The 16,376-nt window shown below is 42.8% G+C and overlaps 1 protein-coding gene across 10 annotated transcripts in view; it reads right to left on the reverse strand.

Annotated features, from left to right (window-relative positions):
* The window catches only part of LOC126293690 (uncharacterized), a 667,805-nt gene that overhangs the window by 16,224 nt on the left and 635,205 nt on the right, over positions 1–16,376 (reverse strand). For all 10 annotated transcript variants that reach the window (XM_049986991.1, XM_049986986.1, XM_049986989.1 and 7 more), the window contains 3 exons: positions 15,228–15,515; positions 12,098–12,329; positions 3,166–3,505 (listed from right to left, as the gene is read on the reverse strand). In XM_049986991.1, the coding sequence (XP_049842948.1) occupies positions 3,166–3,505; positions 12,098–12,329; positions 15,228–15,515 (860 nt within the window). The remainder of the gene's footprint in view (positions 1–3,165; positions 3,506–12,097; positions 12,330–15,227; positions 15,516–16,376) is intronic.

The raw sequence follows: 16,376 nt of genomic DNA on the forward strand, positions 1-16,376 counted from the left end.
ATCAGTAACTACAGCTGAGCCTTGTAAGAGAACCAAGACCTTTTACTCGGCATGCCTAGAATACTACTATTGACAGCGGTACGATGCACTACTGACATGTATCGCGGGTTCTCTGGAACTTGGAGACGAGCGTGCTTTTTTTTCAGCGGGCACGGTTTTGTTCTTTAGTTTGACAATGCACAAACACTAACAATTACATGCCAATATGCAAAGAGAGTCCTCGTTCAGGTTTTGTGCAGTACAGTTGTTTGCCGAAACTATTTGAACAGTTGGTTGGAAAAAATGTATGTAATGATTCAGTTTATTCGTGGAAGGTGTGCAATTTTGCTTCCGCCGTTTTTTCCCCAACATTTAAGGCTTTAATGAAACAAACTCCTTACACACGTATCATTCAAAGTATTTTCCATCACTGGCCACTACGTTCTCCCATCTTCCAGGCACTGTATGAATCCTGTGTTGAAAAAAAATATTCATCTTTTGAAGTGCTCCACAAATCGATCCAATTTGTGACTTCTTCACGAGATCAGAAGTGTTGTTGGTCAGCCAGGCAATGCGCCATTGATCTAAACAGGTGATAGAGGGAACAATGTCACGAGAGTACGCAGCTGGGGTAGGTCTTACCACTTTTATGTTTCCAAGTACGTTTTGATCTCTTTTGCAACGTGGAGTCAAGCGTTGTCGTGCTGCAAAATCACTTTATCGTGCCTCTCACTGTATTGCGACCATTTGTCTTTTAATGCTCTGCTCAAACGCATTAATTGCGTTTGATAACGAGTGTTTGTGATTGTTTCACTTTGTTTTAACACCTCATAGTAAAAGACGCCTAGCTGGTCCCACCAAACGCAGAGCACGATCTTGGAGCTGTGAATATTCAGTTTGGCCGTCGACGTGGAACAGAGCAACTGCTTCACAAACGCCATTCAACGTCTCCTGCTTTCAGCTCACAGGGGGTCCCCAAGTTCCTTCTTTCTGGATCATGCCCATAGCCTTAGAACGTTTTGAAATTTCTTGCTGTGTCACTTCCACTAATCGTGCCAATTCTTCTAGAGTTTGACGGGCATCTTCGCTCAGCAATGTCTCCAATTCTGCATCTTCGAAAACATTCTCTCCTCCACCACTATGACAGTCTACGACGTTAAAATCTCTGTTCTCGAATCGCTGAAACCATTCACGACACATTCTTTCACTAATAGCGTCCTTACCATATGTAGTTAAGAGCATTCGATTAGACTCGGCAGCTGTTTTCTTCACATGAAAACAAAACAGTAACACCTCCTGCAAATGACGAGAATTAGGCTCGTAAACTGACATTTTCAATTGAGAACACCATTATGATGCAGACGCAAATCGACTAAAGTTTGAATGAGGTTATGTTGACCGAGGTCCAAGCTAACTGCCTGATGTCTGTGATCTGTTTCTTTCGACCGCTACTTACCGTTGTCGTCATCTATCGGCAAATGGCGGAAGCAAAGTTGTACATCTTGTACAATACCAGCGGAGGAAGCAGATCAGTCATTCTTAGTCGGTCTCTTCAGTAGGTGCAAGACATTATTTGAAGAGTTGTAAAAAGGCTGCTCTGGAATGTTGCAAGGTAAATGATTAATTTATACAGCAATGGCAAACTTCACTTTGAAAGTGGAATACATTCAGCTTAATATGTGCATGGTCGGGTCTAGGCACTGTTAAAAGTGTGGTATTTGCACGAAGTAAAATGGTATGCACTACTATCATCCCAAAGCAAAATTTTTATGCCTTTAGGAAACTTTGAGATTTGTAAAGTAAAGAGATAGATTTTCGTATTAGGTGAGATGGTCGGATCCCATATCCACACTTGACCACTGAATATTTAAATACCCAGGAAGGAAGACATTACAAACACAATTGTTCGTATATTCAGAAAGGCCCCAAAGTCCAAAATGAGATCGATCATCGAGGTCAAACGGTCAAGAGTCCCGTGTGAGTAATGATATCTGAAAGTCTCATATTTGTGTTTAAAAAGAATACATCTGCCTACGTTAAAATTAAATGGTGGCTGACTAAAATGAAACCTAAATTAACGTCAATATTAGCACACAGCCATGTAACATCTCACTTTCCATGTTGATCACACTTATCCATTGCTCATTGTCATGAACTAAGTTTAGGCTGCTTTTCTTATTTAAACTAACAGTGCTGGAAAATCTGTAGCAATTGTTACAGACCCAATGACCATTCCACTTGGCATTATTACCCTATGTTATTACTAAGACCAAAGCTGTGAGTAATGAATCACCTACCTGTACACATCCATCTCATTCACAACTTTACTTTGCTCTAGAATGAGATCTAGCTACCTGTCTTCATATAAGGCTGATATTCTTCAAAATTTCTACTCTTATTTTCTCTCAAGTTAACACTTCTCAAAACAATTGAGTTACCCGTCAAGAGTCAGACTGCCAATAGGTGAAGACACAGGTATGTCTAGCAAAAAGTTGTGTCTCTTCTGGGATATGGCAACGAGGTAGTCTTTTGGATGTCTTGGACCCTAATGTAAGTATCAAAATTTCCAGAGATGAGTCAGAGAAGACTTCTGCTCATAACACAGTCTCACCAGGGTCGATGACAGTTTTGCTACTGAGCAAATTTTTGCTATTTTTGGTTGGAGCGCCCTACCACTACCATATTAAAGTCCCAATTTGGCACTATCATACTTCCATCTGTTTACACTTATGAAAGATACACTATGTTCTTAACATTTTCCAGGCTCAGATGCAGACCTCAAAGGTGTACGACAATGGCCAGTTGCTGATTCAGGTTTTTACGAGAACAGCATGCAGGGCTTTTTCATACCTGACCAAAGTGCATAGAAAATAGTGCTGGTTGTGTGAAAAAATGATAATTCTGTGGTTGTAATATTGCTCTAGTTAACTATATCAGAGTGCTTTGTGTTGTGGTTTCCCAGGAAATAAAGGGGAGCCATTAGTTTCAAAATGACCCTCTTATTAACTGAGGAATCGAGAAATATATTACAGCCCCATACAAACTGCAGAGACGAAATCAGACTAATTTAAGCAGTCATTCCTCCTGCACTCCATATGCTGACAGGTAATGCTTGCCGTGCAGGTCGCTGTTGTTTGCACAGTACAGTGCCCTGCTTATTTCGGCCAGCCTGCAGCGAAGCCTCACCGTGGAGAGGTGGAGGCACCCGTCGCCCCCGTGCCCGCCGTCCTCCCCGCAGACACCGACACAGGCCGCCTCTGCTGCTGACGGTTGCTCCCGCCCCGCGCCGCTCCGGTCTGCCCGTACGGCAGACTGCTCGGCCGGGGAGCGGGCGCACCAGAGGAGACGCGGTCCACCCTGCTGGGCCGCGGAATCCCGCGCTTACCGGCCCCCGCGACGGTTCCGTTCTCGGTGGCTTCCGCCGGCGCCGGCGGAGAAGTCTTTGCGGAAACTGGTGTAGAAGGCGGCGCAGAGACCCGCCTCGAAGATGCCGGTGTTACAGATGAAGAGCGCCTCGTCACTATGCCTGTATAAGAATGACAGTGTCAGTAACAGTACTGAAGGAAAAATTAAATTGAGTAGGAAGATGATTGTTTTCTCAGCCACATTGCTTGTACAAGGCCTTGAAGATGGAGAAATTTGAATTCTCTGGGATATCCATACATACGTTCTACTCGATAACGTGCTCCGAGAGAATGTCGGTTTCCAGGAAAAGCTGAAACTAAAAACTCTTAAAATGTGGACTGAACTGAAGCAGGAACAGCACAGGAAACAAATGCAGTAATACTGGGCTAAAATTAAGGCCCAGTCAAAGGGAAAAGGAGAAGTGCATGTAAAATACCATGCTCTAGAGATGGTCAATATGAAAATGAGAAGAACTAATTGAGAAACTGTCAAAAATTGCAAGTGGACAACATGAGGATCTGTAATTCCAAGTATATGCTGAAAGAAAAAATGAAACTGTGGGATAGAAAATCAAGTAAATTTGCTTAACAGAGAAGAGGCAACTGGGCTCAACATGATAACCAAATGACTATATATGGACAATGTGAAATAACTTCTTGATCTTTTAGCAGCAGTTAGTCAGTCATCCCCAGGTGGATCAAGAGTTCCTAGCAACTGGAAAAATGAGCAATCATTCTTGTTTTCGCGAAAGACCACTGAACATACGCACACAACTACAGGCCCATACCACTGATCTCAATCTGTCGAGTAAGTCTGTAACACGTTTTATGTTTACCTATTATGAGCTCTCTGAATAATGAAAAATTTCTCTGTGTGAATCAAAATGAATGTTACTGATTGACTGACATGCAGCTCACTCTGTTCGTCTGCGAGTCCCAAAGGGTAGTAGATACTAGAGATGGGGGATCCGCTCCTGAACTAATTCACAGAGTTGAATCTTTCAAAGGAGTGAACAATCAGTGATTCAGGGGGAAAAAAAAAAGTTTCCCACAGCAGAGAGAGAGAGAGAGAGAGAGAGAGAGAGAGAGAGAGAGAGAGAGAGAGAGTCGGCGCAGATCAGTGGGGTCTCTACTGGTTAGAGCACAGTGCACGCCACGCCACACAACACAGCCAGTGCCGGCCTCTGCCCTGCTTCTGCCTTGTGCAGTGCCCCATTGGATTTTGTGTTTCACATATGCCGTGCCGTCTCTGTACTTCCTCTGCTGCATGCAGTGTTTGGCGCACCTTAAATTAGCATCGCACTCCGTCAGCGATCGTTTCAGTCGCACGTCCTGCCCTCTGAGCAGTTGATGTGAGCTACAGGACCGAGAGCCTCCTAGTGGAGAACATAAGAACTACTTGCAACAACCTGCTCGCAAGAGAACGGACGATTTGTCTCGGTGCGAGTGACTGGTGGCCGTTCACTGCTCCCCCCACCCTCGGAACTCGCCCGCTCAACGCTCACCCCACCGTTCTCGACTCTAGCCGGAGCGTTGAGCAAAGCAACTCAGGTGTCACTCTGGTCTCTGCGGCCTTAGCTCACGCAGTAATACAGCTCGCGGCTCGACATGCCTGACTCAGCGAGTCTGTATCGGAGTTCGTCTCTAGAGGATATAGTTCTTCACAGTAATACTGTTATGTATATTACATAATTATGTTATATCTAAAAACAAAGATGATGTGACTTACCAAACAAAAGTGCTGGCAGGTCGATAGACACACAAACATACACACAAAATTCTAGCTTTCGCAACCAACGGTTGCTTCTTCAGGAAAGAGGGAAGGAGAGGGAAAGACGAAAGGATGTGGGTTTTAAGGGAGAGGGTAAGGAGTCATTCAATCCCGGGAGCGGAAAAGTCACATCATCTTTGTTGTTAGATTTATTTTTCCCACGTGGAATGTTTCCCTCTATTATATACATAATTATGATATGTGTACATCCCCCCCCCCCCCCCCCCCCCCAATGAACCATGGACCTTGCCGTTGGTGGGGAGGCTTGCGTGCCTCAGCGATACAGATGGCCGTACCGTAGGTGCAACCACAACGGAGGGGTATCTGTTGAGAGGCCAGACCAACGTGTGGTTCCTGAAGAGGGGCAGCAGCCTTTTCAGTAGTTGCAGGGGCAACAGTCTGGATGATTGACTCATCTGGCCTTGCAACATTAACCAAAACGGCCTTGCTGTGGTGGTACTGCGAACGGCTGAAAGCAAGGGGAAACTACAGCCGTAATTTTTTCCAAGGACATGCAGCTTTATTGTATGATTAAATGATGATGGCGTCCTCTTGGGTAAAATATTCCGGAGGTAAAATAGTCCCCCATTCGGATCTCCGGGCAGGGACTACTCAGGAGGACGTCGTTACCAGGAGAAAGAAAACTGGCGCTCTACGGTTCGGAGCGTGGCATGTCAGATCCCTTAATCGGGCAGGTAGGTTAGAAAATTTAAAAAGAGAAATGGATATGTTAAAGTTAGATATAGTGGGAATTAGTGAAGTTCGGTTGCAGGAGGAACAAGACTTCTGGTCCGGTGACTACAGGGTTATAAACACAAAATCAAATAGGGGTAATGCAGGAGTAGGTTTAATAATGAATAGGAAAATAGGAATGCGGGTAAGCTACTACAAACAGCATAGTGAACGCATTATTGTGGCCAAGATAGATACGAAGCCCACACCTACTACAGTAGTACAAGTTTATATGCCAACTAGCAGATGACGAAGAAATGTATGATGAAATAAAAGAAATTATTCAGATAGTGAAGGGAGATGAAAATTTAATAGTCATGGGTGACTGGAATTCGAGTGTAGGAAAAGGGAGAGAAGGAAACATAGTAGGCGAATATGGATTGTGGCTAAGAAATGAAAGAGGTAGCCGCCTAGTAGAATTTTGCACAGAGCACAAATTAATCATAGCAAACACTTGGTTTAAGAATCATGAAAGAAGGTTTTATACATGGAAGAACTCTGGAGATACTAAAAGGTATCAGATAGATTATATAATGGTAAGACAGAGATTTAGGAACCAGGTTTTAAGTTGTAAGACATTTCCAGGGGCAGATGTGGACTCTGACCACAATCTATTGGTTATGACCTGTAGATTAAAACTGAAGAAACTGCAAAAAGGTGGGAATTTAAGAAGATGGGACCTGGATAAACTGAAAGAACCAGAGTTTGTACAGAGTTTCAGGCAGAGCATAAGGGAACAATTGACAGGAATAGGGGAAAGAAATACAGTAGAAGAAGAATGGGTAGCTCTGAGGGATGAAGTAGTGAAAGCAGCAGAGGATAAAGTAGGTAAAAAGACGAGGGCTGCTAGAAATCCTTGGGTAACAGAAGAAATATTGAATTTAATTGATGAAAGGAGAAAATATAAAAATGCAGTAAATGAAGCAGGCAAAAAGGAATACAAACGTCTCTAAAATGAGATCGACAGGAAGTGCAAAATGGCTAAGCAGGGATGGCTAGAGGACAAATGTAAGGATGTAGAAGCTTATCTCACTAGGGGTAAGATAGATACTGCCTACAGGAAAATTAGAGAGACCTTTGGAGAGAAGAGAACCATGTGTATGAACATCAAGAGCTCAGATGGCAACCCAGTTCTAAGCAAAGAAGGGAAGGCAGAAAGGTGGAAGGAGTATATAGAAGGTTTATACAAGGGCGATGTACTTCAGGACAATATTATGGAAATGGAAGAGGATGTAGATCAAGACGAAATGGGAGATACGATACTGCGTGAAGAGTTTGACAGAGCACTGAAAGACCTGAGTCGAAACAAGGCCCCCGGAGTAGACAACATTCCATTAGAACTACTGACGGCCTTGGGAAAGCCAATCATGACAAAACTCTACCAGCTGGTGAGCAAGATGTATGAGACAGGCGAAATACCCTCAGACTTAAAGAAGAATATAATAATTCCAATCGCAAAGAAAGCAGGTGCTGACAGATGTGAAAATTACCAAACTATCAGTTTAATAAGTCACAGCTGCAAAATACTAACGCGAATTCTTTACAGACAAATGGAAAAACTGCTATGCAGACCTCGGGGAGGATCAGTTTGGATTCTATAGAAATGTTGGAACACGTAAGGCAATACTGACATTACGACTTATCTTAGAAGAAAGATTAAGAAAAGGCAAACCTACGTTTCTAGCATTTGTAGACTTAGAGAAAGCTTTTGGCAGTGTTGACTGGAATACTCTCTTTCAAATACTGAAGGTGGCAGGGGTAAAATACAGGGAGCGAAAGGCTATTTACAATTTGTACAGAAACCAGATGGCAGTCATAAGAGTCGAGGGGCATGAAAGGGAAGCAGTGGTTGGGAAAGGAGTGAGACAGGGTTGTAGCCTCTCCCCGATGTTATTCCATCTGTATATTGAGCAAGCAGTAAAGGAAACAAAAGAAAAATTCAAAGTAGGTATTAAAATTCATGGGGAAGAAGTAAAGACTTTGAGGTTCGCCAATGACATTGTAATTCTGTCCGAGACAGCAAAGGACCTGGAAGAGCAGTTGAACGGAATGGACAGCATCTTGAAAGGAGGATATAAGATGAACATCAACAAAAGCAAAACAAGGATAATGGAATGTAGTCAAATTAAATCGGGTGATGCAGAGAGAATTAGATTAGGAAATGAGACACAAAGTAGTAAAGGAGTTCTGCTATTTAGGAAGTAAAACAACTGATGATGGTTGAAGTAGAGATGATATAAAATGTAGACTGGCAATGGCAAGGAAAGCGTTTCTGAAGAAGAGAAATTTGTTAACATCGAGTATTGATTTAAGTGTGGGGAAGTCATTTCTGAAAGTATTTGTATGGAGTGTAGCCATGTATGGAAGTGAATCATGGACGATAAATAGTTTGGACAAAAAGAGAATAGAAGCTTTTGAAATGTGGTGCTACAGAAGAATGCTGAAGATTAGATGGGTAGATCACATAACTAATGAGGAAGTTTCGAATAGGATTGGGGAGAAGAGAAGTTTGTGGCACAACTTGACCAAAAGAAGGGATCGGTTGGTAGGACATGTACTGAGGCATCAAGGGATCACCAATTTAGTATTGGAGGGCAGCGTGGAGGGAGACCAAGAGATGACTACACTAAGCAGATTCAGAAGGATGTAGGTTGCAGTAGGTACTGGGAAATGAAGAAGCTTGCACAGGATAGAGTAGCATGGAGAGCTGCATCAAACCACTCTCAGGACTGAATATCACAACAACAACAACAACAACAACAACAACAACAATATACATCATTTGTTTTTATTTGTTTAAACTGATCAAATTAGGTTCCTTACGGCTCCTCTTACTATAGGATTTTTTATTATGGACACTCGAATTTACACTTTAATTACGAGCGAATCGATAAACGTATAGCAAAATGTGACACACCAATATTTTCCTTGTTTTATTCTGCGGAAGCCTATATGCAGTACTTTGGTCTTACAGTCAAATTTATATATATTTTTTCTTATTGTAGTACGAATTTTGCGATTTTAGGCGTCTTCGGAAGGAAACGTTCACTTTAAAAATATATGGCTTGCGATGTATTTGTACGAAGTTAATGAAAATTTAATGCATTATAGCCAAATATATTGTTAATGTAAATCTCAAGTTACAACATTTTCCGATCACCCAAAAAACAACGATAGTGCAAAATAAATCAGTAATCAAAAACTTTGTCATATCGTGAAAAATTCCAATAAACAATACAAAATTCTTACTCGTTAACTGTGTTACTTCAAAATAGGATCAAGTAAGATCAAAATACAGGTGTAGATACTGGTGTCCAGATCAAAGCCATGTTCCTTGACTTCTGTAAGCCATTTGATAATGTTCCATACAATCACAGTTTTGTGATTAGACTGAAGAGGTACTATCAAACAGAACAGAGGAACATCTTCACATGAAAAGTAATTGAGTATACACCGAGAGTGTGCCATAGGAGTGTTACTTTTCACACTACTTATAAATGACGTAGTGGATAAAAGTCTAAGTCCCACGAGGCTATTCACATATGATGCTGTTATATACAGAAAAGTTGCAGTATTAGTATATTGTGCTGAAATGAAATAAGACCTTTGTAGGAGTGATGACTGGGAGTTGACCCTCAACATAAACAAATGTAACATACTGAGCATAAATAGGTGGAAACTGTATGATTACACGATTGCTGCACAGTCACTGGAAGCAGCCACATCCATTAAATATCTGAAGGGTATGTGTACTGAACAATTCAAAGTGGAATGACCACATAAAACTAATCTACCAAATGTGAGTGCCAGGCATCTTGTGATTTGAACTATATTTCACCCAAAATTTTCACTTTGTCTGTCAGCTATTCTTTCTTTAAAAAAACTTGTACTCAAAAATGGCTCACAAGCAGACTACTCTTCAGGAGAAGGTAACTGAGAAAAACCCTCATTCGACAGCTACTTTAATGTCACACTCTGTCAGGGACACTTATTGAGTACAATTGATGCAGGAAATGGAGAAGATCCCAAGTAGAGCATCATGTTTCATCACATCTTAATTTGTTAAGTGTGAATGCATCACAGAATGATCGTCCAGCTTCAGTGGGTGACACTACAAGGTCATCACTTTGTAGTTTACTGTTTAGAATTCCAAGACTGTACATTTCTAGAAAGTCAACCGACGTATCACTTCCTCCTACGTATGTCTCCTGGAGAGACCAAAAAGCTAAAATCAGAGACACTCAAACTTGCAAGGAGGCTTACCAACAATTGATCCTCCTGTGGTTGATTCACAACTAGAACAGGAAATGGTTAAGTGACAGAGGCACACAAAGTACCCTCTGCCACACACAACAAGATGGTTTACATAATACAGATACAGCTGTAGAAAGCAGAGGAAATTATACCCAGCTTTTAAAACTGTTTGTTCCTTCCTCATGGAGGAATGGAGGGGGGATCAGGGAAGGTCGGACAGACAGAATAGGGATGACAAAAGGCAGCGGTCTCCTCTCGTGCTCTCTGTAGGTGGATTGCGTGCAGCCTCAGATTAACCCTTTCGCAGCAACAGATGAACTCTTTGCTTTCCGTGCTGAGGCCGACTCGTTTCGGCTGTTCTGCTCGCCAAATTCTGGTGCTCATGCAGAGAGACTGCATTCTGTCTATTAGGTGAAAACTTCTGATTTTTGAGCCTCTTGTAGTTGATATTTTTCTCAATAAGGAACTCAGTTTCTTTTCACTATCCATCATACATACCGTGCTGCATCAAATTAAGCAAAAATTTGCACAAAATTTTAAACAGAGATTGCAAACTATATGTACGGTTTATCTTAGCTAACACATTCCAGCAAATGAAATGTAGGTAAGATACCAAAAGTTTACTTAAAATTGAGAGCAGAATGGTATCTTATTTTGTTCTCAAGTTATTGGGTTTTATTTATGATGGACAATAACGTGCGACACACCCAGTTCCGTTCGCGCACTCTTGCCAGCTGCTGTGAAATATTTATTTTTTAAAGTAACTATTAGGTGCAAAAATGTGTGCCCTGAAATGAGGGACATCCTACCCAAGATACTTTCCACCCCTCCTAAAGTAGTATTCCATCACCCACCTAGCCTCCAGGACATCTTATCCCATTCCAATATCACTCCTACTTCCAACCCCTTGCCACAAGGATCGTATCCCTGTGGAAGACCCAGGTGCAGAATCTGCCCAATCCACCCACCCAGCACTTCCTATTCCAGTCCTGTCACAGGTTCATCCTACCCCGTCGGGGGCTGGGCCACCTTTGAAAGCAGTCGTCATATACCAGCTCTGCTCCAATTACTGCACAGATTTTTATATTAGTACGACTATCACAACGGACAGACACTGTCAAACTGTTGTCGAGAGCAAAGTAGACCATCCTGTGGCAAAACATAACACACTCGATTTCAATCGCTGCTTCACTATCTGAGTGATCTGGACCCTTCCCTCCAGCTTTTCTGAACTGCACAGATGGGAGTTATCCTTACGACACATTCTCCACTCCAGTAATCGTCCTGGCCTCTACCTGTGGTAATAAGGTAACGTACTGTCCCCACATCCTCCACCCAACAGTTTCCACCCTCTATGTTCTATCATCTCCTCCCCCATTTCAGTTTCCCACACTGTTTATTTGCAGCTCTCTGTTCTTTCCCTGCTCCTCTCCTTTTACGTCCCTTTTCCCCCCCACCTCCCTGACGCCGTGCCCGGCGGAGTCTAGTCCCCACACACTCCACCGGACAGTGTTCGACTCTCTCCCTACACGTACAATACTACCCCCCCCCCCCCCCCCCCCTCCAGACTGCTGCTCACATCCCACGTGACGTCGCACTCTGGCCCGAGATGCTGGAGTCGGCGGGCGGTGTGTGTCCGAGGTGTGCTCCATTGCGTGTACGTCTCTCTCTACCGATGAAGGCTGTGGCTGAAAGCTACAGGTGAGTCTTCTAATCGTGCCTCAATGTATCTTCTTTATGGAACAGCTACTTTCAAATACAGTGACTGAACCTGATGTTCAAGAAAAGAAAGAAAGCAAAGGAACCTGTAATGTATTTGAGACAGTTTATTTTGGAAAATAAATTTCAAGCTCTCGCAATTTCCTGCAATACAGAGACCACAATGTTCAAAGTTATTAAATCTCGAGGCAGTCAGCAAGGGCACAAGAACAGATTTGTGCGGTAAGGAGCGACGTACCGTTGGGCACCCTGGCGGCGGCCGGCGACAGTACGGGGATGCCAGACGGCTGCTGGCGGGTGGGCGAGGCGACGGGCCTCGGGATGCGACTGCCCACACCGGCACGCCCCCCGGGAGAGGCGGCCGGTCCCCCACTGCTGCTGCTGTGGTTAGAAGACACGCACGACGGGCTGCTCTCCGAAGGTGAGGTGGTTTTGCTGCTGCCCCCAGATTGTGGGGACAGAGACGGTTCCTGTAAAAACACCCGAGTAACACATGCATAACACTCTTACTCTGTTCCACTGACCTGTTAACATCCAATATTTCAGAAACTGTTCAAAATAGGAACACATTACTCTTCACAAGTGACTGCAAACAGAGGGAGATTACATTACTGAGTGACAAATCTATGGAAACAGTAACTGCTGTAAAATATCCATCTGGAACAACTTGCGTGGAACGATCAAATAAAACTAGTTGGGGAAGGAGGAGATGCCAGGCTGATATTCATCGGGAGAACCTTAACAAAATGTAAGTCTTCCACAAAAGAAATGACTAGTGCAACACTTGTTCAGTAAACACTTACAAGGTCGGATTAATACCATTCCATCTCGGAACAACAACAAAACTAATCCAACTGATATGGATGATTCATAAAAAATTGACCAGGTGTGAATAGGACTTGCTAACTGAGGGTTCCGTGCAGACTTAGTGATGTATACAGACAGTTCATCCATTCCAAGAATCGAGAGTCAATGATTTTTGCCGGTTATAGACACTGATGTTTGCAAGATATTGGTCCCAGTGATTCCCAGGCTTTTGAGAATGTTTTAATGTGTAGACTGAAGTTTGACAACACACAGCAATAGAATTTTTGTGTAGATGTGATTATAAATTAACAATTTTCAGCTTTATTTTCTTCGAAACTTCCTGGCAGATTAAAACTGTGTGCCCGACCGAGACTCGAACTCGGGACCTTTATTTTCTTTGGTTGTATAGTGAAACCTTGTTTTTGCCAAATTTGATGATTCTAGATCAACGTGAAGTGCCTTATATGTTTTAATGAGTGAGTTAATACTAAAAATTCTAACATACCTAGCTGTATCTTTTGGTTGCATTGACTTAGAAGCTAACCTTTATTATAACACAAAGGAGCCCGAAACCTTGGTATGCGACAAATTTCAATTTAATATGTCTACTCATTCCTGAGAAAAATGGGTCTTAGCAGATGGATGTAACTCTCACTCCCACCCCCCCTTCCCCTCCCCCTGTGTGATATAACTAAAAATTAACAATTTTGGATTTTTTTCCGTTGGCTGTGCTGTGAAACCTTACTTCTTAAACAAGTTTTTTATCAGTGAGTTTGTGAGAATTGGAATATGTGACAAATAGCCCTAACTTTGGACTGCGATGACTTAGAAGCTTCAATTTTTTACTCTGCCATGAGAGTGCACATCTTAGGAAGTGACAGACTTTAAGTGCATACATCTATCCATTACTGAGAAAAAGGGTTTCTAACAGTTGGACAGACAAACAAAGTGATCCAATGAGGGTTCTATTGTCATTGATTGAGGTATGAAAACCCAAAATAGAATTAAATGTATGAATGACATATTTTTTGTTCAACAGAATCGTTTCCTATTTTGTTCATCACTTAGCTTCTTCACACAACTCATCATGTTGGATGCGCTACTTTTCAAAAAAGTGTAATAACTAGCACACGCAATAATGGCATCAGATAATGAAAGCAATGTCAACCTGTACATGAATCAATGCAAAACACAGCTAAGAAACAGTAGCAATCAGCGACATTAACAACTGTACAATCTGTGTTTACATGTAGACAGTACTTCTCCAGACAAGTCACCCATTTGTCGTACCATTACATCAGCTTCTTTATCCTTTCATCAAAGAATGGCGCTGCCTGGTGCTTCAGTCAATTGTTGACAGCATCCGTGAGCACGTCGCTGGTTGTGAAGGTCGAGTAGTCAGCCGGGCCCTTATCTTTTGAAAGAGATGAAGATCGCTTGGTACCAAGTCTGGATTGGAGTAAAGGTGTTGAAGAATCTTCCAGCCAAAAGGAGTGCCATTCCTTCATTTGATTCAAGTTATGAAGGAGAATGATTCCTTCTGTAATCATACACTGATGTGTGTTTCCAATTGATCTTCATATGCTTATTGTGACAATCTTTAGAAACTCTGATGTCACAGAATTATCATTCATTTGTTATTAAAATTCCTTCGTGATACCAAAAAATGTATCTGCCATTCTGAGGTTTGGCGGTGTCTGACTGAATTTTTCTGGGACATTGGAAGAATAAGTGCGCATTCAATCTTTGGACTATTCCTTAGAGCATGTGTGCCACCCCAGTGTCCATTATGTTCAGAAATTCCTCAACCTCTTCATGTCAAATCTGAAGAAATGTCGAGGCCAAACACAGACTTTCTTTTTCTGATGATCAGGTTGAACATTTTGGTACTAATCATACACAAAACTTCTAGTAAACTAACCAGTCGGTGACAACAAGGAAGAGGCTTGTTGCTCAAATCTCAACCACATCTACAGAAAATTTGGAAATTGTTAACTGATGATGTGTGCACACAATTTCATCAACATGTTACACAAGTTCATCAGTCTCATCTTGATGTCTTTCTCTCAATGACTTTCATCATGCAAATCTGTATGACCTGCTGAGAATTTTCTGCACGTCTCTCTCACAAAATCATCCCTCATAACCCTAACCGCACAACTGACAGAATCTCGGGGGCATCGTCTCCTCCCACTCGCACAAAGTGAACAACACTATGTATCTCACAACTGGTATAACCCTAACCGCACAACTGACAGAATCTCGGGAGCATCGTCTCCTCCCACTCGCACAAAGTGAACAACACTATGTATCTCCCAACTGGTGGGAGATGGAAAAGTGCCGTCCTTTTCGATCACTTGCTGCTTACAGAACAACAATGAAACAGAGATCCGACAGACACAACATTGAATTCTCCTTTACCAATCACACATGTATTGTGTAACTACAAGCTTTTGTTTACTTTTAGCATCTAATTGGAGATTAGTTTCTCAGTATCACTCATACACAGATACATCATCAATAACTGACTCGACTGTGAAGTTGCAGCCAGGCTGGGGTACCTTGTTACTAAGCAGCTCCCACTTCATCTGCAGCCGGCGGAACTTGCCCCCGGCAGCAGCCGGTTGCGGCGAAGAGCCCGCCGGCTGCCCGACTGCCCCGTGCTCCGCCGCCGCGGTCACCGGTCGTCGCGCGTCGGCCGTCGCCTTCTGTCCCCGCGTCATTGGTGGCTGCTTCTCCTGCGGCTCCAAGCTGTCTGGCTCCGGTCGGACCACATTTTCGTCCACCTCTACACCGTCCGTATCTGCATCGGGGTCCGAGTCATCTTCTGCTCCCAACCGGTCGAAGGCCTGTGTGATGTAGTGTTAGACGCATGTGATAAATGATTTTCGAACTATGGGGAAAAAAGAAAAAGGGGCTTCTGAGGCACTTTAGATACAAGTCTTTTAAAAGAAACAATAGCTGACAGACAAAAGTGAAAATCATCGGTACAACACAGGTACAGATCAAAATTGTCACTACGGGGCCTGTAGTCTTTAGGGGATGGAGTATTTAGCTGCTGGCCTAACTAAAATTCTAAATCTATACAGTGCAAATGTTCATCTACATCCACATTCATACTCAGCTAACAACTATAAACTGAATGGCAGAAGCAGAGACCAGAAACGTTTGAAATGTGGTACTACAGAAAACTGCTGAAGAGGACACATCCCGAGATATTGAAGACACATCAATTCTGTAATGGATGGAAGTGCGGTAGGGCAAAAATTGTACAGGAAGACCTAGGCTCGAATACAGTAAGCTGGCACAAAATGGCTCGGAGCACTATAGGACTTAACATCAGAGGTCATCAGTCCCCTAGACCTTAGAACTACTTAAACCTAACTAACCTAAGGACATCACACTCATTAATGCCCGGGGGAGGATTTGAACCTGCGACTGTAGTAGTCGTGCGGTTCCGGACTGAAGAACCTAGTAAGCTGGCTCAAATAGGTGTAAAGCTGCAGTAGTTATGCAGAGGTATGGGGCTCGCTCAGGACAGATTAATGTGGAGAACTGCACCAACACAGTCTTTTGACTGAAGAAAACAGAAATAGCAATACATATCATTTGGAAGCTTTTTATATTCTGCTGCTGGGTCTCTACATCTGAGGCAATGATGATACTAATGTAGGCTGTTGACAAGTTCTCTCTATTCAATGCGTAAATGC

Source organism: Schistocerca gregaria, chromosome 10 (assembly GCF_023897955.1).
Source record: "Schistocerca gregaria isolate iqSchGreg1 chromosome 10, iqSchGreg1.2, whole genome shotgun sequence".
NCBI classification, from domain to species: Eukaryota; Metazoa; Arthropoda; class Insecta; order Orthoptera; family Acrididae; genus Schistocerca; species Schistocerca gregaria.